The sequence below is a fragment of the Ipomoea nil genome, unplaced genomic scaffold (genome assembly GCF_001879475.1).
Source record: "Ipomoea nil cultivar Tokyo-kokei standard unplaced genomic scaffold, Asagao_1.1 scaffold0302, whole genome shotgun sequence".
Taxonomy (NCBI): domain Eukaryota; kingdom Viridiplantae; phylum Streptophyta; class Magnoliopsida; order Solanales; family Convolvulaceae; genus Ipomoea; species Ipomoea nil.
The window spans coordinates 3,705,619-3,730,041 of NW_017616730.1; the positions used below are offsets into that span (position 1 = coordinate 3,705,619).

Genomic DNA, 24,423 nt, shown 5'->3' on the forward strand with positions numbered 1-24,423 from the left:
CTGGAGTTAACTTGTTAAAAATATTAATTGCTCTTTTTTTTCAAGTTCAATGTTCTATTTGAGAGTTATTAGAATTCGATGGCTTAATTGATTTTTCTAAATAATTTAGTGCCTTATTTGTTTTTTATCCCAAAAAAATATCAAAATGAATTTGCATATTACTATATTAGTAACGGAAGAATAATTAATAAATTGTAATATAGATAATAATAATAATAATAAATTATTAGGGAAAAGTATGAAAAAGGGGAACGTAAGTATGGGTTGGCAACTTTAAACATCAGCTGGGCCCCACAACCAAAATTGTTTCCATTAAAGGAAAGATTCCATTTAAGTTGTTGGGTTCGTCATCTTTTTGCATCATGTCATGTGAGCCTCATTTCAGATCCACGCCACGCACGCACTCTAACACTCCGATTTCAGTGCAATTATTTATTTATTTTCCTTAACAGTTACCCACTAAATTAATTATTACAAAATAAAATACAGAATTAAAAAAAATTAGTTTGGGATATCAGTGTTTGGCCCAGTATATTATTTTAGGCCCAGCTCATTAATCAGCTTAGCCAAAAATCAAACGGCCCAAATCTGTCTAATTTTGAAAGTCCAAAGAGTTGGTGCAGACAAATTATTACGTGGACCATGGTCCACATAGTGGCAAATTATTCTATGAACTCGGATCCAAAAATATACAATTTACATACTAAATGTCCAGAGTTTAAATTGTGAACATTTAGTATGTAAATTGTGAATATTCAATATGTAAATTGTAAATTTTGGACATGGATCTACCTTGCAAGGTGGATTAATATGTAAATTGTAAATTTTGGATATGGATCTACCTTGCAAGGTGGATTAGAGTCCACGGTATAATTGTTGCTACATAGTTGTGTGGACCATGAATGCAATATACTAAAAATACATTATTTGTAATATATTAAAAAAAAAATCATGTACTTTTAAATAATGTATTTTATATATATTAAAAATGTACTTTTTATTTATAATCTATACAAATGTGTGGATCATAGTTCATAGAATACTGATGTTGGTGCGACTTTTTGCCAAGTGATACTTCTAAGTTCTAAATTCTTACTTGACAAACAATGTCAAATACGTAATTTTACTCTTTTTTTTTTGGTTAAAAATATAACGGATTACCGTTTCATCCAGCAGTCGTTATACGGTGGACCGCGGGGCACAAACATCATCGTTTCTTTAAGTAAAGAAACGGTACGTCGTTACTGTTTACAGAGTGCGTCCTTTTTGGTGTGTTAATTATCAATTGAAACTACAGTGTATCTAAACTGACATTACAGTGTATCTAAATCGATACTGCTTCATGTATTATTTTTATATTATCAAATGAATCTGCAGTTATATCAAAATGATACCGTGGTTGTGGTAAAATGAAACTAAATAACATTTCACATATTTGAGTCTATATTGTGCAATGAAGCTGTAGTTATATCAAAATAATCATGTAGTTGTGTTTTAATGAAACTATAGTGTATATAAAATAAAATTAAATAACATTTTCACATGTTTGAGTGTATAAATATCGAATGAAACTGTACTTATATCGAAATGAAAGTGTAGTTGTGTTGAACTGAAACTGCAGTGTATACAAAATGAAACTGAACAACAGAGTTATTTTTTACGGAACAGCGCGGAATGGGTGCCGTTTCTTTTCATTAAACAAAACAACGTTGTTTTGAAGCTCGGTGCAAACCCGATTATGCACCGCGGTGCACGATATAATTTGCCTTCATTCAGTCTTCCAAATAAAGTGGCAACTGATAACATCACGTTCTTACCGGTAACATCTCGTTACGTTGTCACTTTTTTTTTTTTTTTTTTTTTTTTTAATGTACTCTTCCCCTTTCTCACAACCTTAATTTTCTTCTTCCTAAGGTTGAATTGCCAACCCAATAGGTCCCCACACCTCAATCCGACAGATCTCATTGCACGGTGCCTCGAGTAAATTGTGTTAATGTCTCATTTTTCTTTTAATATCCCAGTTTTTTGACTTTATCAAATTATATTTTGAATTTCATAACCCCATTCCTATGAGAAGTTAATTCAGGTCTATTTAGTTTCAAAACACAATACTAAACAGTACACTTCTGTGCACTAAGAAACCCCCAATATTCGTTATAAAAATTGAACCCTCATATTATCGGGGAAAATAAGTCGTAAATGAAATTTTTTCATATACTAGACTAATATCTCGAGACATGCGTTACGGTCTCGTATGGCATATCAAAGAAAGACAAAGAGCATGATTATGTACCCAAAAAAAAAATTAGATACAAAATTTTAGCAAACGTTACCGGTCCGCAATTGTTGCCAACTAATCTATACATGGAATTAATCTCTTTATGAATATATTTAAAATGACACTTCTACTCATCGCGTAACAACCCACAAATACTGCGGTGTGAATAAGGAAAGTCGACCGTGACATAATTAAAAGACATATATTACCCTATTTAAACATAGGAACAAATTATCACATGTAGTATATATATGTATCTAGACATATTTCTACACCTCCTACGTACGAAACTATTATGTACAGAGACATATTTCTATATCTCATGCATTGCCATTAAGTATATGGATTAAATTAAAATTAAAAAGGTTAATATTTATCTCTAATATCTGAAATATTCTCATACCACTATAATAACAACCATCAATTTCACTCGATCAAGTTTTACTAATTCTTTTATTTAAAGCACAATGCCATAAATACTATGAGTAATTAATAATGACTTGACCCGTATAAAATTAACATAATTAGTTTATCAATCAATTTTGACTTATTTGACCACTATTATATGTTTGACTTGATTAAACAATCAGTACTGAATGTTTAATTAATTAACTTTTTGTAACAGCTTATTGCTCAAAAATGTTAAAATTCAAAAAGTTACTAAGAGTAATTTTTTTTTATCAAATTTTTTTTTTAAGAAAGTCATTTTGCATATAATCAACTATAAGTTAATTAACAACTAATTTACCAAACACGTTTCTACACTCAAGCTAATGCTATCAACTAATTAAACCTACTAATCCAATCAACTAACAACTATTTACCAAACACCCACAAAGAAAATATTAAATACACACGTTAAAGCATCATATTTTGCCAACACGCTTAGCCATAGATTGTCCATACGTATATATTATGAAAATTTCCAAAAATATTACAGAGTAAAGGCCAAACTTGGTAAAAAAAAAAATCATAATTATGAAGCCATTAATAATTGCCAACTCATAGCAAGCCAAATTTAGTCAATAAGTTAAAATTTAGAAAATATTCCATAAGAGACACACGCAATATTCATTGCTATAATTAATGCATTATATTCCATTACTACCAATACTACTACTACTACTAAAATAAATAAATAAATAATAAATAAATAATAATAATAATATAATAATAATAATACAATGTTTGGGTATAATTTTTTTTATTTTTAAAAAAATTACTGACTCTATTACATTGTAGTAAATGTTTAGGTATAACTTAACCGATCAAATAATGCAAAATAAATTCGTTTTTTTTTTTTTTTTTTTTTTTTTTTTTGCGATTTACCTCTTCTATCAATTTCCAGGGCGAGCAATAACGGTATAACATAATTTTTTTCATCTATTTTTTTTTTTTTTTTGCAATTTATCTCTTCTATGAATTTTCAGGACGGGCAAAAACGGTATAACATAATTTTTTTCATCTATTTATATATTTAGTTCATATGTGTTTATCTTGGGTGGCTAGAAGTTTTTAACAAATCCTAATTCTTCGGAAAATATCTGTACCGGCTCACGCTCTCCAGCGTGACTAAACCTAGTACTGAGCCGCCATATCAGCAGAAGTGGGAGCAACAAGATTATCCACTTTGTAAAGAAAACATTCTCTGAAAACCAGAAATCATGAAATTCGGAAATGGGGTTTTTCTTGTGGGGGCGTAGATTCCATGAATCCTGGTGACAGCCTGACGTCCGGTTGAAAAAGAATTTTCCAGGTTTATTATTATATTCTATTCGACGCTTTCATACCAATTCTTTAATACCCAGTGTAGTATTTAACGTACGTTGATGATAACAACGACATATATACTCGAGAAGAAACTAAATTTGGCCTGGAGTGGCGTCTTTTTTTTCTTTTTGTTGAAGAGAGAGATCGAGAAATTCTGGGAGCAATCGTAGCAGACTAGCAGATCAGATCGGAAGCCATGGAGGAAGATGATGTTTATACCAAGGACGGGACTTTGGATTATCGTAACAGACCGGCAAACAAGAACAAAACAGGAACCTGGAAGGCCTGCCCTTTTATCTTGGGTAAGTTTAAGTTTTCTTCATTTTATTTCTCTTCTGTGATTAGATTCTTTGTTGATATGGTGATTCTGGGCAGGGAATGAATGCTCGGAGAGATTGGCGTACTATGGGATGAGTTCAAATCTCATGATTTACTTCCAAACCCGTCTGAATCAATCCACCATCAGTGCTTCGAAAAACCTGTCGAATTGGTCGGGGACCTGCTATATCATGCCGTTGGTCGGAGCGTTTCTTGCTGATGCATATCTGGGAAGATACTGGACCATTGCCACCTTCTCTATCATCTATGTTATTGTAAGCCCTTTACTTATTTTCCCTTGAATTTGTGTTTGGTTTATGAAATAAAATTGATTTAGAGTGTGTGAATTGATATAAAGGGGATGACATTGATGACACTATCAGCAACAGTTCCTGGAATTAGCCCAACCTGTATCGCACATGAAAAGTGCACCGTGACAGGGAGAGACACCATGGTGTGCTTCATCGCCCTGTACTTGGTGGCGCTAGGGACCGGGGGGATCAAGCCCTGCGTCTCATCCTACGGCGCAGACCAGTTTGATGACACTGATGAAAAGGAAAGAAAGCACAAGAGTTCTTTCTTCAACTGGTTCTATTTCTCAATCAATATCGGGGCGCTCGTGGCCTCCTCTCTGATCGTGTGGATTCAACAGGAAGTGAGCTGGGGGTGGGGATTCGGTGTTCCTGCTGTGGCTATGGCCATGGCTGTCACCTTTTTCTTCTCCGGGACTCGTTTGTATCGCTACCAGAAGCCCGGTGGCAGCCCTTTCACGCGGCTGTTTCAGGTTATTGTGGCTTCTTTAAGGAAACGTAAGGTTAAAGTGCCAATTGACAAATCTCTTCTGCACGAGACTTCAGGCCTTGAATCAAACATCCAAGGAAGTCGTAAGCTTAGCCACACCAATGAGCTAAGGTATATATATATAATCACTTTTTACTTAACAGAAAACAGAATCTAATCTTTGAAACACATGGTTTCAGATTCTTTGACAAGGCAGCTGTGGTGGAATCGGATGAATACAAGAAGGGCTCTTTTAGTCCATGGAGACTATGCACTGTGACACAAGTTGAGGAACTGAAGTCGATTATTCGCCTGCTTCCAATCTGGGCAACGGGCATAATCTTCAGCACAGTTTATGGCCAAATGAGCACACAGTTTGTGTCACAGGCCATAGGGATGAACACCTACGTGGGAACCTTCAAAATCCCCGAGGCATCCCTCAGTGTTTTCGACACCCTAAGTGTCATAGTTTGGGTGCCAATCTATGACAGGCTTATAGTGCCAATGGCCCGAAAGTTCACAGGCCACAAGTCCGGCTTGACTCACCTCCAGAGAATGGGGGTCGGGCTGTTCATATCGATCCTAGCCATGGTTTCTGCAGCCGTCTTAGAGATGGTTCGTCTTGCAATGGTGAAAAGGCACAATCTTTACGACGTTACAGAAGTGCCCATCTCGGTTTTCTGGCAAGTCCCTCAGTATTTCATCATAGGATGTGCAGAAGTGTTCACATTCATCGGGCAATTGGAGTTCTTCTATGATCAAGCCCCGGATTCCATGAGAAGCTTGTGCTCTGCCCTCTCGCTTACCACCAATGCCATCGGGAACTATTTGAGCTCTTTCCTTGTCACCATTGTTGCAGACATTACTACCAGGAATGGCAAGCCTGGATGGCTGGCCAACAACCTCAACTATGGCCATCTGGACTATTTCTTCTGGCTTTTGGCTGTGCTTAGCGTGATGAACTTGGGGGTTTTCGTTGTGGTGGCGAAGATGTATACGTACAAGAAGGCCATCAACAAGGTCTCTGATCTAGTGGAAGAAGCTGAGAATGGCAGCTTAGCTTCTAACTAGTAAGCAGGATTATCAGTTATTCATCTCTGCTGCACTTCTGTTTATTGTTGTAAGAACTCTTATGAATTGGTTTAGCTTTTAGTATTTAGCTATTGAAGTGGAGAAACATGGCTACAGGTTAAATACTGGTTTCAACTTTATTTCATATGAATGAATTTATGTTTCTTTATTACCGGATTTGCACTCATTACCTTCTCTGGTACGAGAATCTTGTTTCATCCACTCGGTTATTCTTTTCAGAGTTGTTTTGTTGGGTTTAAATTTATGAGATTTTTTCTTTTTTTAAAGTTCAAAATCTAGTTTAATCTTGTGGCCTATCAAGCGTATTAAAAATTAAAAGTCTTTTTCAAAGTATTTATTTTATAAAATTTCTAGCCACCTAAAAAAAGAACAAGTTAAAAAGAAAAAGAAAATTGGGGTTAAATACCAAATGGAGAAGTATTTTGAAATTGGCATTTTGGTGTGTGACGATGAGGACAAAAGTGGTTGCGCAATCGTTTTTGTGTTCAGAGACAATATAATGGGTCCATCAACAACAATAATTTGATGACTACAAAACTAGGAATTGAATCTTGATTCAAAATTATAGTCATTTCTTAAATTTTAGAAGCAGTGTCTTTAGAGCATCTCTAATAGGAGGGAGATTGTCAGCGCGTGACTGTCACAATTGAAATAATTTTACTAGCCTTCTCTTCTCCATATTTCTTAAAAACCGTAGATAAACTTTGCATTATCCCTGGGTGTAGATGCTCTTAGTCTATTGACAATTAAAATGTACCAATTTTAGAAGCAGTGTATTTAGTCTATTGACAATTAAAATGAACGATAGTACACTAAAACTGAGTTTACAATATACAGAAATAAACTTGTATTAAAGATCCATCATTGCGGTATGACCATCGATTAACGATAACATTAAAATGGACGGGTACAAGTTACGATCCTAGTACATTTAACATGAAGGAAGATGGTAAGATTGAAATGTATCATGTATGTAAGCTAGCTTATTGCATGTCTAGAAAACATTATACTTATCATTAAACTACATCATTATCACAAGTTACGATCCGAGTTGCCATTCTCAGCATGAACAAGGTCGGAGTCCTTATTGATGGCCTTCTTGTATGTATACATTTTCGCCACCACAACGAAAACTCCGAGGTTTACCACGCTGAGCGCCGCCAAAAGCCAGAAGAAGTAGTCCAGGTGGCCGCGGTTGAGGTTGCTGGCAAGCCAACCAGGCTTGCCATTCCTCGTACTAATGTCTGTAACAATGGTGACGAGGAAAGAGCTCAAATAGTTCCCAATGGCGGCGGTGGTAAGGGAAAGGGCAGTGCCCAAACTTCTCATGGAATCCGGGGCTTGGTCGTAGAAAAACTCCAATTGTCCGATGAATGTGAACACTTCTGCGCACCCAATTATGAAATACTGGGGAACTTGCCAGAAAACTGAGATGGGCACTTCTTTAGCGTCGTAAAGATTGTGCCTTTTCGCCATTGAGAGCCGCACCATCTCTAACACGGCGGCGGAAACCATGGCGGAGATGGATATGAACAAGCCGACACCCATTCTTTGGAGGTGAGTCAAGCCGGACTTGTGGCCGGTGAGTTTTCTGGCGGCGGGGACTATGATCTTGTCGTAGATTGGAACCCAGACAATAACGCTGATGGTGTCGAAAACGCCGAGGGATGCCTCGGGGATTTTGAAGGTTCCTACGTAGGTGTTCATGCCTTCGGCTTGTGATATAAACTGTGTGCCCATTTGGCCGTACACTGTGCTGAAGATTATGCCGGTTGCCCAGATTGGGAGGAGGCGAATAATGGACTTGAGTTCCTCAACTTGTGTCACAGTGCATAGTCTCCATGGACTAACTGAGCCCTTCTTGTCTTCATCTAATGATTCTTCCACCACTGCTGCCTTGTCAAAGAATCTGAAATCATGTGTTCAAAGATTGGAATATAATGATTGTGTTTTCTTACTCACAAAAAGCGAAATTCTCTTTCCTTACCTACTCCGGGCCTAACAAACTATTAGAGGGGAAGTGAGTCACTAGCCCATTAGGTATGACCGTTTTGAGTTAATACCATTTGGCATTCCGGGATATGCTATGTTTAGTCCTAATTAAACTTTCCAATTGATCAAAGACTGTTTTGACTTTCAAATTATTAAGATTCTTGGGGGTGTTTGGTAAATAGTTGTTAGTTATTAGCTGATTGGGTTAGTAAGTTTGAATAGTTGATATCATTAACAGATTGTAGAAAAGTATTTGGTATTGTTTAACCAATCAAATAGCTAATAGTGGTCAAATAAGTCAAAATTGACTTATAAGCTAAGCTAACTATGTTACCAAGGCACCAAGACTATATGGTCTAATGGTACCCAAGTTGAACTTTCATTTAGACGGTTGCGAGTTTGATCCTCAGTGGAAGTTGAAGGACCCTAAATGGTTAACGGTTAACTTAGTAACAATTTGAAAGTGGAAAAACCGAACTTTTAACCCATTCTGCAGTTTTCTATCGAGTAAAAGGTGATTAGACAAGACACATACCTTAGCTCATTTGTGTGGCTAAGCTTACGACTCCCTTGGATGTTTGATTCAAGGCCTACGGTCTCGTGCAAAAGAGATTTGTCGGACGGCACTTTAACCTTACGTTTCCTTAAAGAAGCCACGACAACCTGAAACAGCCGCGTGAAAGGGCTGCCCCCGGGCTTCTGGTACCGATACAAACGAGTCCCCGAGAAGAAAAAGGTGACAGCCAATGCCATAGCCACCGCAGGAACACCGAATCCCCACCCCCAGCTCACGTCCTGTTGAATCCACACGATCAGAGAGGCCGCCACGAGCGCCCCAACATTGATTGAGAAATAGAACCAATTGAAGAAAGAACTCTTGTGCTTTCTTTCCTTTTCATCGGTGTCATCAAACTGGTCTGCGCCGTAGGATGAGACGCAGGGCTTGATCCCCCCGGTCCCTAGCGCCACCAAGTACAGGGCGATGAAGCACACCGCGGTGTCTCTCCCTGTCGCGGTGCACTTATCATGTGCGATACAGGTTGGGCTAATTCCAGGAACTGTTGCTGATAGTGTCATCAATGTCATCCCCTTTATATCAATTCAGACACTCTAATCAATTTTATTTCATATACCAAACACAGATTAAAACAAATAAAGCGCTTACAAGGCAACCCCAATCAAGTTGGTCCGGCTGTACAGGAGCAGCCTATTAGCTTTCTTGGTTTGATCCAGTCAGCTATGAGCGTTTACACTAAGGTCATAAGACTGGATTTATCCCGTGCACACCTTCAGATAGTGAATACGGTTTTTGTTGTCACTCAAAATAAAGGGCTTACCATAACATAGATGATAGAGAAGGTGGCAATGGTCCAGTATCTTCCCAGATATGCATCAGCAAGAAACGCTCCGACCAACGGCATGATATAGCAGGTCCCCGACCAATTCGACAGGTTTTTCGAAGCACTGGTGGTGGATTGATTCAGACGGGTTTGGAAGTAAATCATGAGATTTGAACTCATCCCATAGTACGCCAATCTCTCCGAGCATTCATTCCCTGCCCAGAATCAGATCACCATATAAACAAAGAATTAAATCTAATCACAGAAGAGAAATAAAATGAAGAAAACTTAAACTTACCCAAGATAAAAGGGCAGGCCTTCCAGTTTCCTGTTTTCTTCTTGTTTGCTGGTCTGTTACGATAATCCAATGTCCCATCCTTGGTATAAACATCATCTTCCTCCATGGCTTTCGATTGCTCCATCATCTGCAGGCCAATTTTTGTGAGTTTACTAAATATATACACTCATGGGATTAAAGAATTCGTATGAACATGTAGGCATATCATATAAGGCCGGCACCAAGATTCCTGGAATCTGAATTTCATGATTCCTGATTCTCAGTGAATATTTCCATAGAAAGTGGATAGTTTTGTTTCCCCTTCTGGTGTTCAGTCACTGGGAGTGTGGGAAGCTGGAGTAGGTACTTATACTTTTCTTCCTTTTGTGTGTGTGTGTGTGTTTTTTTTGTTTTTTTTTGTTTTTTTTGTTTTTTTTTTTTTTTTTAATTTTTGAAAAATATTAGGAATTTTATTATGAGAATTATTCACATCAGATCTTATGTATTGGTCATTTGGTACATTCACGAGATATGATATGTAATCAAATAAAATCATATCATTTAGAATATAAGCATTATTTAATTTGACAGTTATATATTGATTAATGGTAAGTTGTTAGTGGTTAATTGTTAGCTTTTTGTAAGAAGTATTTAGTAAAATTAATTGAGCATGTGAAATGATTTTTAGAAAGCTTTTAATTCATGAAATGTAAAATTACTCCTAGTAATATGATTGACGTCTGAAATGTAATGCAAAATTAGGGAAATATAAAATTATATGGCGGAGAAATATTTTGAAATTTTATTTTGGCATGTAATAATGAGGATGGACATAAGTGGTTCCAATTGTTTTTTTTTTTTTTGAATGACAAGGGAAACTCGCAATGACTACTAGATGGTGTATGTGTATTGAGTAAACTCTATTATTTCTTATGTCTTTCTTATTATTGAGTAAAATACATAAATCAAATTTTTTTTTTAAAAAAAATTGCTCTCACAAATCACACAAAAGAAGTAAATTGGACTATAAAGACCCTAAGTGACAAGTTTAACCAAAAAGATATTTGCAAGAATCTGGTTGCAATTGTGTTTTTTTGTGGTGAGAAATAATTTTGGGGGTCCATCAAGAACAATAATTTGACTGGAAATTTTGGAATTGAAGCAGTGATGGTTGTTACGTTGTGCTTTCATTAGCTCAATGCGTGAAGGATAACATTAAAATGGACTGGTAGATTCATATCATTCACATGTGTTATTGCAAAATTCTACCATAAATAAAGAAAAATGAAATAAGAGATAGTCAAAGTGATATATAGTGTTAATTTCTTCTTTTTTTTTTTTTTTTAAATGATTAGGAAAATTTACCTCTAATATTTTAAAATGTGTACAAAATAAACTCGCTTTTATATAATAGCTTACAAACCATATATAAATTTTATTTCATATTAAATTTAATTTTTTGAGTTAAAAATTGATCATATTTAATTTCATTTTAATTTTTAAACATATGTCGTCATTTTCAATTTTTAAATTATGTCGTCGCTTTCAATCATTTGATAATTAAAATTATAAAATATTAAACCTAATTAGTTTTAAACTTAAAGATTAAAAAAACATTTACTTTACATTGATTCGAACACTAATAGTGATATATATCCACACAATGATTACTAAAACTATAGTCGAATTTAATAATAATTTAGGGACTAAATTTATACTTCAAATAATTGAATAACTAGTCCTAAAGGGATGTTAAGTACTTAAGTGGGTGTATCGGTGTAGTATAATTTGTGTACTAGAATGTCACGAATTTGATTTTTTTTAACAGCCTCTTGATAAAATTAGTACACAATTTGCTTAGTGCAGTTTACATATCATATGTGATTTACAGACTTACACATGAATAGAGTTTATTTATTGTATACCTTCTACAGATTTATTTTCATGACTTGAAAAAAAAAAAGTATTTTTTAAAATTTAATAATTTGGTGTAAATGCTATAGCAATGACTTAATCCTTGTGCTTATGCTATGGTGACGAAATATTGAAAAGTAACAATTTTTGGATTTCTATTTTCCACGAGAAAATATGGTATGGTCGTAATCAAGCTAAGGTACGTACGTAGATGAGTTGCCGTTCCCTTATTTTCTATATAAGATAACAGATAAAGAAGAAAAAATATAATTCCAATTTTGTTTTGTTTTGGATTTTCTAAAGTTAAAAGTTAAAACAGTGTGCGTTAGTTCTTGTATTGTTCTGCCCACTTGCATAGACCACAGATTCGCATTCACACTGCATGCATTTGTAGCCGTGCCCGTAATTAATTACAAATAAGTGATCAATTTTGATCCTTCCAGTATTGTTTTGTCCAATTTCCAGAAATCATTCCAAATTTAAAGAAATAAATTTTAATTCACCCTATATTAGGGGATTAAATAACAAAATGTTTTTTTAAATAAGATCTCGAACGACCAATTGATAGAGAATTTATTAGGCTAAAAAATATATATTTTTTAGCCTATTCAAAAAGGAGTGGCTTAAACCAACATGGTTGGTGTGATGGTTCATCACCTTGTCATTTAAGCATGAGGTTGGGGTTCGATCGCCACCCATGTGAATGGAGCAAATAATTTGGCCAATCCCCAATCACTTAGTGTGCTGACAGTAGGGATGCGGAATTAGACTTCTAGCTATCGGTTGGAGGGATATCCTTAGACAACCAAAAAAAAAAAAAAAGGAGTAGCTTAAAGGGTGGAATATGATTTTAGTACTTGAAAGTCTAATTTAGAGATTCTTGTCTACTCCCTATTGGTTAAGCCGGTTGACTATATGTTTCCCTCTATCAACTAAAAATAATAATTTTTGCCTATTTGAATAATGAATAAATACCCAAAATGGTCCATCGATTATAACTAAATTCACAAATTGATCCTCAACTTTCAATTTCACCCAATTAAGTCCTTAACTTTGCAATTTTGACACGATTTGGTCCTCCATCTAATTGACCGTTTGTTGACCGTGATCGACGATCTCCAGAAGAACCTTCAGCTCTCGTCGGAGCACGTGGAGGCCTCCAGGATGACGTTGCACCGGTTCGGAAACACGTCGTCTTCTTCGCTCTGGTACGAATTCAACCACATTATATTGAATCCAAAGGGAGGATGAAGAAGGTGACCGGGTTTGGTAGATTGCTTTCGACAGTGGATTCAAATGTAACAGTGCGGTCTGGAAATGCAACCGGAACCTTAAAAAACTGACGATGGACCATGAAATTACATATATATCCTCAAAAATCACAGTCAACAAACGGTCAAATAGACAGATGACCAAATTGTGTTAAAATTACAAAGTTAAGGACTTAATTGGGTGAAATTGAAAGTTGAGGACCAATTTGTGAATTTAGCTATATTCGAGGGACCATTTTGAGTATTTACTCTTGAATAATCTAGTCCAAATGTACCTATCTTAATGTCGTGTCTCATTCGTCTTGTATGATGCATACATATATAAATTAAAATTATAAAAAAATTAAAAATTATTCGAGGTACAAAGAGAAACTCATAGTTACTATTTAAAAGTGTACACAAAAACAAATTTTATTCTTACGCAATAGTTCACAAATCACATTAAAAAAATTGTACTAAATCCTTTATAAAAAACCTTAACCAAAAAAATTATGAATTAGAGTCGTTACTTTGAAAAAATTGATGTCACTATCTCACCCCACTCTACCCATCACCTTCCTAGCCATAATTGCTGCATTCAATGAAGTCGTGGCCCGTGACTTTGTGGATGTAGTTTTCATTCACACTGCAACCAATCGTTATATCCTACACCGCGGCGCACATAGCACTGTGCGTCGCGCGCCTCCCAAAACGATGTCGTTTTGGGGTAGTGTTGGGAGGCGCGGTAGGAAGTTGCTGAGATTATGTGTATTTGTTCACAACGTTATGTGTATTTATTCATAACGTTATGTGTATTGGTTCATACAGTTATGTGTATTTTTTATACAATTATGTACATTTTTTTTATACAATTATGTACATTCGAATCAAAAAATTTGTGTGTATTATGTTAAGAGTTGATGTGTATTATGTTAAAAGTTTATATTTATTATGTATTATGTTAGATTATGTGTATTATCTTTTAAAAAGAGTATGTATATTTTGTTATATAATTATGTACATTCATGTATAACATTATGTGTATTATAGTATAACATTATGTACATTCTTGAACAGCGGGTTTTTTTTTTTAAAGAAAAAACTACTGCCATTCACTAGGGCAGGAAATTTCAAAAAAAAAAAAAAAAATTAAAACGATGTCGTTTTGCATCTGGACGCATAGTACAACGCGCGCCGTGGTGTAGGATATAAATTGCCCAATGCAACTCACCACTCCATAACTTCATCATTAAACTACATCACCCTCTTTTGTCCTCACACTCCCTCCCATTTCGCTATCAAGTTCAAAATCTGGGGATGTGGTTAAATAGAAGAGACTCATTTATCCTTAACAAAATATCAAAAGTTTAATCATTAACTTTATGTATGGAACAATCTTAAATCTTCAGATCAACTGTCCAACACAATAGACGTACTTATAATTCAGCCAGAGAATTAGTTGTGTAGTTCAACATTTACTATATGTATTTGTCCCGTTATGAACACACACACGGATATACACAGATACTGCATTATCCAGGTGCCGTTACGCCTGCCCTGTTTGACCTTTTATCTATTTTAGACACAAGATTACGAATGAATCAGGAATCCCACCTTTTCAGTATCTCCGGAATCTGTGCGGTGGATCTCTTTTTCGCTGGCATCCACAAAGACTGAAACTTTCGTGTTCACACTCGATACTAAAAGTCCACTTAGTCAAACCTGCAATCATCATTCATCAAAGGCCGATAATTAAGTCATAAACTACTTAATTATAAGTTATTGTATGCTTAGTTTAATTATAAAGAACCTCACGTTAACTTCATCCTCATCTCTTCTTTCCCTGATTTTGTCGCCTTCCACCCCGCCGGAGATCTGTATGTTCCTGGGGTTTTCCAGAGCAAGCAAGAAATTTAAACTTGCGGGTATGTTTCACATTTTCATATTATTATTCTTTTATCGGATTGGATTATACTGTTGAGAGTGAGTGGTTATGTAAAGGCATGTTCTTGAGAAAATTTCAGGTGAATACTGAACCAAAATTGCTTGAATTCCTGTTCAAAATGCAGTATAGAGTTTTCTCATTTTTGGGTTATGGGTATGGTGATTTATCTGCTAATTTCTCATATTTTTCAGTTGGTAACTTGTGAAAGCCATGGGAGAAGTTCATAGAAAAGATGATGATCTTTATACCAAGGATGGGACTGTAGATTATCAGGGTAACCCTGCCAAGAAGAATGAAACTGGGACCTGGAAAGCATGCCCTTTTATCCTAGGTTTTCTTTTTCTCAACTTTCCCTCTTTCTTTTGAATCCTTAAATTTTAGAAAGTTTGTTACTTTTTCATGTTTTTTGTTGTTGTTGTTGTTTCTCTGAGTTATTGTATTGGGTATTTGATTGACAGGAAATGAATGTTGTGAAAGGTTGGCATATTATGGAATGAGCACAAATCTTGTCCTGTATTTTAAGCATAAACTCAACCAGCATAGTGCTACAGCTTCAAAAAATGTATCGAATTGGTCAGGTACATGTTACATAATGCCACTCATCGGGGCGTTTCTTGCTGATGCCTTTATGGGAAGATACTGGACTATTGCCTCTTTCTCGATCATTTATGTTATTGTAAGTTCTTATTGAAGTATATATGTATGTTGTGTGTTTATAAATGGCCCGATTGTGTTAATGTTTGTGCTAAGATGTTGAGGTTGATAAACTCGAGTGTCCATCCCTTTATGTAATGTGCAGGGAATGGCATTGTTGACATTGTCAGCATCGGTTTCAGGCTTGAAGCCAACGTGTTCGAAGGATGGTGTTTGTGATCCAACGCTGGCACAAAGTGCGGTTTCCTTTATTGCCCTTTACGTGATTGCTCTGGGTACTGGCGGGATCAAGCCTTGTGTTTCGTCTTTCGGGGCGGATCAGTTTGATGACGACGATGAAGTTGAGAAGAAACACAAGTCGTCTTTCTTTAACTGGTTCTATTTCTCCATCAATATCGGTGCCCTCATTGCTTCTTCTGTGCTGGTTTGGATACAAGATAATGTCGGTTGGGGGTGGGGTTTCGGCATTCCTGCTGTGACCATGGCTGTTGCTGTAGTCAGCTTCTTTTCGGGCACGAGATTGTACCGTAACCAAAAACCTGGCGGGAGCCCTCTAACCCGGATCTGTCAAGTGCTCGTAGCCTCTGTAAGAAAGTATAAAGTTGCGGTTCCTGCAGAAAAGTCTCTCCTTTATGAGACTGCAGATGCTGAGTCTGCTATCACTGGGAGCCGCAAGCTTGATCATACAGGAGATTTTGGGTAAGCATATTTGATATGTTTAGCTTTTGTTCTTATGAAGTTCTATTCTGTTGAGCATATAATATTAACAGAAACATAAATGTGCAATCCAACTATTAGTTGAGATGGAGCACATACTTCAATTTATCCGATAAAAAAAAAAGAGACTATGGTCCACGTGTTGCTCGGCCTGTACACGTGAGAGGGGGCTAGCATATAATATAACATAAACGTAAGGCAGCAGTTGAATCCACAAAAAACTGAATCTTTTTGCATAATATTTACTGCAGTTTCTTTGACAAGGCAGCAGTTCAGGTGGAATCAGATGAGAAGAAAGACTCGATAGATCCATGGAGACTCTGCACAGTGACTCAAGTTGAAGAGCTGAAAGCGATCGTAAGGCTGTTACCCGTATGGGCAACGGGGATCATCTTTAGTACGGTTTATGGTCAAATGAGCACTTTGTTCGTGTTGCAAGGCGCTGCTATGGATACTCGTGTAGGGAATTCCACCTTCAAGATCCCACCAGCGTCGCTCAGCATCTTCGACACGCTTAGCGTCATCTTCTGGGTCCCGGTCTACGACAGAATCATAGTCCCCGTAACGAGAAAGTTCACGGGACACAAGAACGGCCTGACACAACTCCAGAGAATGGGCATCGGCCTCTTCATATCCATCTTCGCCATGTTATCTGCCGGGATTCTGGAGCTCGTGAGACTCAGATTCGTGCAGAGGCACAATTACTACGACCTGGAGGAGGTCCCGATGTCGATATTCTGGCAGGTCCCTCAGTACTTCCTTATAGGCTGCGCGGAAGTTTTCACCTTTATCGGCCAGTTGGAGTTTTTCTACGAGCAGGCACCCGACGCCATGAGAAGTCTCTGCTCAGCTCTCTCGCTCACCACTGTCGCGTTAGGGAACTACTTGAGTTCTTTGCTGGTGACTATCGTTACGAGCATTACAGCAAAGAATGGGAAGGCGGGGTGGATTCCAGATAATCTGAACCACGGACACATAGATTACTTCTACTATCTCTTGGCAATTCTCAGTGTGCTCAACTTGGGAGTTTATCTCTGGATTGCCCAGTGGTATACTTACAAAAAACCAGTCGGCCCTCTTCGCTGAACGTTTATTTTGCCCATAGGTTTTCAAGTTGTGTGTTTAAATGGTTCAAGAAACCAACAATATATACTGTTTGGCTGTGTATCAGTAGGTGTAATTGTGTAAGCAACAAGAATGATTGTACTGTTAAAACTAAAGATCAGATTGGAAGTCAAAGACAGGGCATTTGATAATAACAACATAATTAATTACAAACACATTTGATGAACAATTGTGGTACTTCTAAGTTCTAATTCACTTCAGTTCAGAACATTTTGGGAGATGCAATCAGAGTTGAGAAGCATGCTTCTACTGTTTTTGCTTCTTGAACTCCTCAATGGCATCAAATAAAATGGAAGGACACCATTGTCAAAGTGCCCAGAAGTGCATCTTCCATTTCTGGTTCTCTCTGGTAGAAACCTGGCAGTGTTGGCAAAGGCAACACCTTCTGAAACACTTTTCCTACTGGGGATCATTTCAGTCTTGTCAATGGAGCTTCTACCTCTAACAATGCTGCTGTTGCTACGCATAAGCCTCACGCCTTTAAGCTCCTTTGCCTCAATCTCCCTCTTCGGCTTCTCGGGATTATCATGAACTGAACATTTCGTGTTCATGGATTCCCCCGCTAAGTTTTCACCGCGTTTTTGCTTGAAACCAAACACATTGCAGACCTTCTTCCACCTAGTGGACTTCTTCGAGACATTGAAGGGTTTACTAGCTTCAAGAGGAGTGGGTTCCTGGGGGAAAGGCTCAGGCTTTTCGACGCAATGATCTTTGACAGATTTAAGGTGCCAATCTCTCAGCTCCCTCTCGGTGATGACCAATTTGAGACTTGCAGACTTGGATTCGTCGCACTCTAATCCCAAGCCTTTCCTGTCGAAACTCCACACAGAACTCGACCTGTCGAAACTACTCTCCCTTTGGGAATAGGACGAATCCGAATTGGACTGCCCTGAACCCCCAGAGCTACTCTCATCCTCCATGATGGACTGCATTTGCCCATCAATGGATAAGCTATTGCAATCAGAAATGGTGTCCCCTCCTCCCAGCATCATGCTGTCACTAACAGATAACCTAGGAGGAATCCTTGGAGTGTTCCTAGCTACTAAATAGCCACCATCCCAAGAAGCCCTAGGCTCATCCATTATAATCTTGGGATTTTCCACAGACAACCTACCAGCATCAACAGAAAACCTAGGCTCAGTATCGCAGGATCTTCGACCCATTGCGTTTTCCCCAATCTCAGACCGGCTCTCCCTCAACATTTCTACTTTCTGCTTACCCTTTCTTGTAGGCAACGCATTATTGTTACTATTACGATCAACTCTTTTCCCGTCTCCACTTCCGGGCTTCTTAGCAGTCTGTTTTTGACTCCATTTTCGCAATTTCTTGCTGAAAACTGAAGCTGCTTCCCAGAAATTCCCAGCAATGTCCTTCAAATCCTTTGGTTTCTGGCTCTTACTCTGGATTTCAAGATCGATATACTCCTTCATCGTCTTGAGCTCTCCTTCCATGGAGACATCGTCATTAGCAGCATCCTCCACATTTGGCTGCAATGTATTGACAGGAACCCTAATTTCCTCCCCAATTTCCGCATCTTTGACTAGCTCCTCATCGCACTGAGCTAGCCTGGAGAACCTAATGTTCTTCGATTCCACTTTCGTATCCGCATTGGGCGCATTGTTCTTGTCATTGATGTCGAAGAGAAGCGCGAGGGTGTTCCGATCCCCAACATCGCAGGACTTGCGACGGGGCTCGGTGGTGGACCCAGCGGCAGCGTCGAGCCTAGAAGCGGAAACTGACCTGCAGCGCCGGAGATCCGGCGCGAAGGAGGACGAATCTCCGGCGGCATTGCTCCGGCGAGCTCCGCACCCGCCATTTCCGGCGGGGTTCTCGATAAGCGCGGGAATGATGTGCGCGGACGAGAGGTCCGGATCATCGGAAGGCTCGACGGTGGAGAGGCGTTCGCGCAAGCACGCGGCGCATATTCCGGTGGAGGATTGGGTGCGGTGGCGACTGCATCCGGAGCGGGTTCGGGTCCGGTTCCGGGTCCGCGAGTCGGATTTGTGAGTCATTGATTGCGGAAGACGGGAGAAGAGGTTAAAGGAGTGGTACGGTGAGAGGAAGGAGCAGTGGAAGCGTAACAGTAACGAAATGGAAGAAGAAAGAGAGAGAGAGTGACAGTGAGAAAGAAGGCACGGAGACTGAGAGAGCACACTGCACACGGGTACCCTAAGAATGCGAGAAACCTCAAACCCTTCGTAAACCCCCCTTGACTTTGACAATTTTGGTCAAAAAGAGAGACACAACTATAATACCAAAAAGTAACAAATTTAAAAAGAGGTATTATTGTCATTTTGATCATTTAATTATTATTCACTTATTACTTCTTTTTCTTGTTGGAATCAAGGGCCAAATTGTGCAAGTAATTTTTTTATCTGGTTTGAATTTTTAAGATCTCGGAAAATTAGTTGAGATAGATAATAGCGCATATTTTTTCTTCTTCTTTATTTGGAAGGATGATTTTATCTTATGACCTTCACCTCTCATCTGACTTGAAAATAGAGAACGAAGTCCCATTCTGACCCATTCATGAATGGCATGAGCCGCATGCAGAGAGACATGCATGTACAACTTTAAGGGGACGTTTGGTTCACGGAATCTTGGATTACCCCAGATAATAGAATTACCTCCCGGAAGGTAATGTGAGATGTTGGGAATGTAAGATTACCTTGTGTGTTTGGTTTGAATGGTGTAATATAATATTAACTTGTTTGGTTCAAGGTTATATTTTAGGTTATATGGATCAATTTACAATAATGTCTTTAAATAAATAAATAAATAAATAAATAAATATATATATATATATATATATATATATATATATATATATATATATATATATATATAATGTGTGTGTTTATTTATATGTATGAATGTATATCAATGCTTAAATATTAAAAAAAAAAAACTAAATATGTTCTCAACAAAAAAAAAAACTAAATATATAAATATACACATGTATATTTGATTATATAAACATATATTAATTTCATTATTATTATTATTATTATTATTATTATTATTATTATTATTATATAAGGATTAGTTAACAAGGGCAAAGTTGGAATAATTCAAGGTAATCTAAGATTACCTAAAAAAACGGGGGTAATCACATCATCTTGAAACATTACCGCCACATCAGCTTTCAGGTAATATAACATTACCAGGTAATCTTATAACTTGAACCAAACAAGGTAATATAACATTACCAGACTCAGATTACCTAGGTAATCTAAGATGACCTGAACCAAACGGCCCCTAAGGGGTATCTAGTCGACAAATCATCTAGCACCCACTCGACTAGAGGGAAAATTTATCTTCAAAAGTTGATTTTGGTCTTGCATGCTAAACTTCTGGCAATTAGTTACCGAAAATTGTTAATTTTCTCTCATTTCCAGTCGCTATAAGGTAAATGTTAGTTACTATAAAATAAATTTTAGTAATAATGTTGTGTATTTATATTTGAATGAACAATTTTTTTTTAATTGTAACAACCCCAAAAAAAGAAAATTTACATCTTCCAATGATATGAAAAGTGAATAATAATCAAGTAAATAATGTATTCAATTTAGTCTTGAAATTCATATGTTTTGTCAAGACTTAATACATTGTACATTTGAGTATAATAGTTTGTCACAATTGATAAGGAGACATCTAATATTACTATAAAGTCACACTATCTTAATGTAGTCAAAGTGACAAAGTAGACGACATTAGAAGAGTACATAATTCCTCTTTCAATTTCCGGACCCACTAAAATCAAAGTAAATGAAAGATTTTAATTCCCAGTTGAGACTTGAGAGACATACAAGAGAAAATGTGAGAAGTATGTTCATAGAAATCATAGAGATGAAAGCATGGTTGTATTCTGAAGTCTGCTACAGTAGGGTTTGCAGATGAAAATGAAATGAAAGCAGAAAGGGGAAGGCATCAATTCAATCACATCTTGCTATTATTTATAGGGTTACGGTACAAAGAATTTCTCCCTTCAGCAATGATCTCTCCACTTGCTTTGTTCTTCACAACAATGCTGGTTCCAAAATAACTTCCCCTTTTACCCAAAACCCGCCCGGTGATCTCCAATTCATCCTGCCAGATCAGAGTGCCATCAACACACAATTAGTGGCACATTCAAGCTCTGCCAATTATAGGGAACTACAAGAAACAAGGATGAATTGAAACTCAGTACACTAAGGTTTTGGTGATGGCAATAGATTAATGTTTATAGACCAAAAACTGGATGATATGGAAAACAAAGAAACCAAAACACAATTGTATATTATATTCCGCACAATGATTCTGATCTATGGTCAAGCAATAAAGGAACATGTTCTCAAGCTGGAATTCTCGGTATTATTGCAGAAATAATGGAGCTCAATAAACAAACTCACATGAAGCTTTGCAGTAGAGAGATAAGTGATTGAAATGTCAACAGTAACATTAAAGGCCACACCTTCCACATAACCCATTGCACATCCCACTTCATCCACCAGTGTGGCAATCGCCCCACATCCCAGATTCCCATTTTTATCCTATATATATATATATATATGTATTCAAATTCCACAAGGATTACGAATTGATGAACGAATTAATGAATGACAGTAGAAAGAAAATAATGAAGGGAAGTTACGATGAGGCGTGGAGGGACTTTGAAAGTGCAGGAGATGAAACCGGGTCGGCAGCGGTCGACCCGGATGCCTCTGAGGGAAAAATAGCGGTAGAAGGAGGTAAGGTCAACGCCCAGGCGGTGAGGGGTGAAGCTCAGAGACGAAACTCGCTCTGCTTCTTCCTTGCTTGCTGCTTCAACGCTTTCTTTCGCCTTCTCCATCTGCTAATTTCTCCCATCAATCACCAAATCTTCTCTTTTTACAAATCCAAATTACACTTTTTGCTAATTTAAGTTACTTGCTTCCAACTCCATGACGGTTGACACGAAATCTGATCGTCTTTTTCTAATTCAACTTAATTGCTTCCATGATGGTTTCACATGAAATTGATTGTCCTTTATCTAATTGGTTTTTCTCTTTCACTATTCATTAGCTGCCTGCAATACACTCTCAATTTCTCTTACTATTTTCATATTATTATATTTATAAGAAAATATATTAAATAAATCCCTAAACATTATAAAAAAATAATTAAACTCTCGAATTAAAAAAAAATACAATTAAGAACTTCAATTTATTAAAATTAATTAAATAAATCTTATTTATTTCTCGTTGACCGCCTTCGTTTACCAAAAAAATAAATAAATCATCGCCAATCGTCTTCTCCACGATCAGTGGTTGCCTTCTTGGAGAAGGCAATGATGCCTTCTCAACTAACAATGACAACGGGTGACAGTCAAAAAGTCGTCGATTGTGGGTAAAAGTCAAACGATCAAACCTAATGACCATGTTATTCTAGGTGAATAATTGATTACCGGGTCTAAATGTACCAAATTAAAATAACAAGTTTGATGGTTTAATTGTCCATTTTAAATCATTACTACCACACGATCACCACCACCACTATCACATACACCGTCACCACTACCACTGCCACTACCACACCACACTACCACCACTACATCACCACATAATAATGATAATAATAATAATATTTATTATTATTATTATTATTATTATTGTTGTAACAAATAATATGTTCTTTTTTAAAAAAAAATGAACCAAACAAAAAAGAAATACAATTTCTTAATTTTCAATTAAACGAAAAAAAAAATAGTTTTCTTACATTCAGTTAAATATCATAATATTAAAATATTTTTTAAAAATAAGTCATTTAAAAAAAAAATATTTTTCTAAATTTATAAACGGATCTTAAATTTCAACTCCTATCCAAGAATCGCTCGTCGAAAGAGATAAATTTCACATTTAACACCTTTCGTTTGAAATAATAACATACTATCAAATTAAACCACAAGATATTTTGCATAAATCATCAAACATGTTAAAATATAAATTTGATGAAACTCAAAAAATGGGCAACATAGGATGACTAAATGAAGACGACTCAATTGATCAAATATCTCAAAATAAATTCGTAAACCTTATTTTCCTAGTTCTCATGAAAAGCATCTTCATATGTGTTATTTATTCTTCACAACTTTCAATCATTAACAGATAGCAGGCAGATTGAAGAGAAAATCCCAGTTTTTCATCATGTATTCGTTTGAACTCCATATCACAGTAGCAGCCAAAATTTGAGAGAGAATCAAAACAATACAGAAATTCTGGAAATAGAGAAGAAACTCACATCAAGCTTCGCAGTAGAGACGTAATTGATTGAAATGTCAACAGTAACGTTAAACGGCTGCCCTTCCACAAACACCGTCGCACATCCCACTTCATCCACCAGCGTAGCGATCGCCCCGGATCCCAAATTCCCGTTCGTATCCTGTATATTCAAATCCGAAAAGCCTCAATTTCTCCAAATTATTATCGAAGAATTGATAGTAGCAAGGAGTTAGAGAATGATCGGAAGTTATGGAGGCCGGATTTGGCCGTCTCTGATCTTACGGTGAGGCGCGGCGGGACTTTGAAAGTGCAGGAGATGAAACCGGGTCGGTAACTGTCAACCCGGATTCCTCGGAGGGAAAAGTAGCGGTAGAAACTGGTAACGTCGACGCCGAGGCGGTGAGGAGTGAAGCTCAGCGATGAAACTCTCTCCGCTTCTTCTTTGCTCGCTTCCAGACTTTCTTTCGCCTTCTCCATTCACTCTGATCTCTCTCCCCCACCCCCCAATCCAATCATTCTCTCAATCTTTTCTTCTCCCACCTTTTTATCACCGCTTTTCTCTTTTCCTTTAATTTTCCTCACATTTTATGCATGTTGTTTTATATATATGGACCAACTTTTCTTCTTCTCTTCTTGATTACTTTAATCTGGGTAAACTTCTTGAATTGCTCTCAGTAACCCTAAACATTTCTGAGAATTTACTGCAGGTTTCGTGAAAGAAAGTGGTGTTTT

The 24,423-nt window shown here is 37.0% G+C and overlaps 5 protein-coding genes across 10 annotated transcripts; 2 read left to right on the plus strand and 3 right to left on the minus strand.

The window, feature by feature from the left end:
• The first annotated feature begins 333 nt into the window (after nucleotides 1-333).
• Nucleotides 334-17,599, plus strand: LOC109163624 (protein NRT1/ PTR FAMILY 8.2-like). Of its 3 annotated transcripts, XM_019312360.1 has the most exons (7): nucleotides 334-346; nucleotides 6,701-6,702; nucleotides 10,202-10,206; nucleotides 15,148-15,287; nucleotides 15,415-15,632; nucleotides 15,756-16,309; nucleotides 16,579-17,413. In XM_019312360.1, the coding sequence occupies exons 4-7, from the start codon at nucleotides 15,167-15,169 to the stop codon at nucleotides 17,411-17,413; spliced, it is 1,728 nt and encodes a 575-aa protein (XP_019167905.1). In that variant the 5' UTR covers nucleotides 334-346; nucleotides 6,701-6,702; nucleotides 10,202-10,206; nucleotides 15,148-15,166. The 3 variants fall into 3 exon arrangements, with proteins under 3 accessions (XP_019167905.1, XP_019167921.1, XP_019167914.1); XM_019312376.1 differs by lacking the exons at nucleotides 334-346; nucleotides 6,701-6,702; nucleotides 10,202-10,206 and adding an exon at nucleotides 14,621-14,936 and having other exon boundaries at nucleotides 16,579-17,599; XM_019312369.1 differs by lacking the exons at nucleotides 334-346; nucleotides 6,701-6,702; nucleotides 10,202-10,206 and adding an exon at nucleotides 15,018-15,035.
• LOC109163601 (protein NRT1/ PTR FAMILY 8.2-like) lies at nucleotides 3,778-6,389 on the plus strand. Of its 2 annotated transcripts, XM_019312357.1 has the most exons (5): nucleotides 3,812-4,034; nucleotides 4,186-4,350; nucleotides 4,424-4,641; nucleotides 4,725-5,278; nucleotides 5,347-6,389. In XM_019312357.1, the coding sequence occupies exons 2-5, from the start codon at nucleotides 4,245-4,247 to the stop codon at nucleotides 6,215-6,217; spliced, it is 1,749 nt and encodes a 582-aa protein (XP_019167902.1). In that variant the 5' UTR covers nucleotides 3,812-4,034; nucleotides 4,186-4,244; the 3' UTR covers nucleotides 6,218-6,389. The 2 variants fall into 2 exon arrangements, with proteins under 2 accessions (XP_019167897.1, XP_019167902.1); XM_019312352.1 differs by having other exon boundaries at nucleotides 3,778-4,350.
• On the minus strand, nucleotides 7,162-10,201 carry LOC109163591 (protein NRT1/ PTR FAMILY 8.2-like). Its single transcript, XM_019312343.1, has 4 exons — nucleotides 9,869-10,201; nucleotides 9,568-9,785; nucleotides 8,766-9,319; nucleotides 7,162-8,147 (listed from the first exon to the last, which is right to left on the minus strand). The coding sequence occupies exons 1-4, from the start codon at nucleotides 9,993-9,995 to the stop codon at nucleotides 7,271-7,273; spliced, it is 1,776 nt and encodes a 591-aa protein (XP_019167888.1). The 5' UTR covers nucleotides 9,996-10,201; the 3' UTR covers nucleotides 7,162-7,270.
• A 50-nt stretch (nucleotides 17,600-17,649) lies between the features above and the next one.
• Nucleotides 17,650-19,464, minus strand: LOC109159015 (UPF0503 protein At3g09070, chloroplastic-like). Its single transcript, XM_019306995.1, has one exon. It carries the CDS (start codon nucleotides 19,462-19,464, stop codon nucleotides 17,650-17,652), a length of 1,815 nt encoding a protein of 604 aa, XP_019162540.1.
• Nucleotides 19,465-21,172: 1,708 nt separating this feature from the next.
• LOC109163679 (acyl-coenzyme A thioesterase 13-like) lies at nucleotides 21,173-24,422 on the minus strand. Of its 3 annotated transcripts, XM_019312442.1 has the most exons (4): nucleotides 23,974-24,422; nucleotides 23,711-23,851; nucleotides 21,844-21,984; nucleotides 21,173-21,541 (listed from the first exon to the last, which is right to left on the minus strand). In XM_019312442.1, exons 1-4 carry the CDS (start codon nucleotides 24,166-24,168, stop codon nucleotides 21,392-21,394), a joined length of 627 nt encoding a protein of 208 aa, XP_019167987.1. In that variant the 5' UTR covers nucleotides 24,169-24,422; the 3' UTR covers nucleotides 21,173-21,391. The 3 variants fall into 3 exon arrangements, with proteins under 3 accessions (XP_019167987.1, XP_019167991.1, XP_019167989.1); XM_019312446.1 differs by lacking the exon at nucleotides 21,844-21,984; XM_019312444.1 differs by lacking the exons at nucleotides 23,711-23,851; nucleotides 23,974-24,422 and adding an exon at nucleotides 22,086-22,472.
• Between the last annotated feature and the right edge of the window lies 1 nt (nucleotide 24,423).

Excerpts from the sequence above, each read along its gene's own strand:
- LOC109163601 (XM_019312352.1), top strand. The coding sequence starts at position 4,245 with ATGGAGGAAGATGATGTTTATACCAAGGACGGGACTTTGGATTATCGT. Across the intron at positions 4,351-4,423 it reads GGCCTGCCCTTTTATCTTGG|GGAATGAATGCTCGGAGAGA; the intron begins GTAAGTTTAAGT and ends GATTCTGGGCAG. Across the intron at positions 5,279-5,346 it reads AGCCACACCAATGAGCTAAG|ATTCTTTGACAAGGCAGCTG; the intron begins GTATATATATAT and ends ACATGGTTTCAG.
- LOC109163591 (XM_019312343.1), bottom strand. The coding sequence starts at position 9,995 with ATGATGGAGCAATCGAAAGCCATGGAGGAAGATGATGTTTATACCAAG. Across the intron at positions 9,320-9,567 it reads TCTCTATCATCTATGTTATG|GGGATGACATTGATGACACT; the intron begins GTAAGCCCTTTA and ends ATTGATATAAAG. Across the intron at positions 8,148-8,765 it reads AGCCACACAAATGAGCTAAG|ATTCTTTGACAAGGCAGCAG; the intron begins GTATGTGTCTTG and ends ACATGATTTCAG.
- LOC109163624 (XM_019312360.1), top strand. The coding sequence starts at position 15,167 with ATGGGAGAAGTTCATAGAAAAGATGATGATCTTTATACCAAGGATGGG. Across the intron at positions 15,288-15,414 it reads AGCATGCCCTTTTATCCTAG|GAAATGAATGTTGTGAAAGG; the intron begins GTTTTCTTTTTC and ends TTTGATTGACAG. Across the intron at positions 15,633-15,755 it reads TCTCGATCATTTATGTTATT|GGAATGGCATTGTTGACATT; the intron begins GTAAGTTCTTAT and ends TGTAATGTGCAG.
- LOC109159015 (XM_019306995.1), bottom strand. The coding sequence starts at position 19,464 with ATGACTCACAAATCCGACTCGCGGACCCGGAACCGGACCCGAACCCGC.
- LOC109163679 (XM_019312442.1), bottom strand. The coding sequence starts at position 24,168 with ATGGAGAAGGCGAAAGAAAGTCTGGAAGCGAGCAAAGAAGAAGCGGAG. Across the intron at positions 23,852-23,973 it reads AAGTCCCGCCGCGCCTCACC|GATACGAACGGGAATTTGGG; the intron begins GTAAGATCAGAG and ends TTGAATATACAG. Across the intron at positions 21,542-21,843 it reads TCTCTACTGCAAAGCTTCAT|GATGAATTGGAGATCACCGG; the intron begins GTGAGTTTGTTT and ends CTGATCTGGCAG.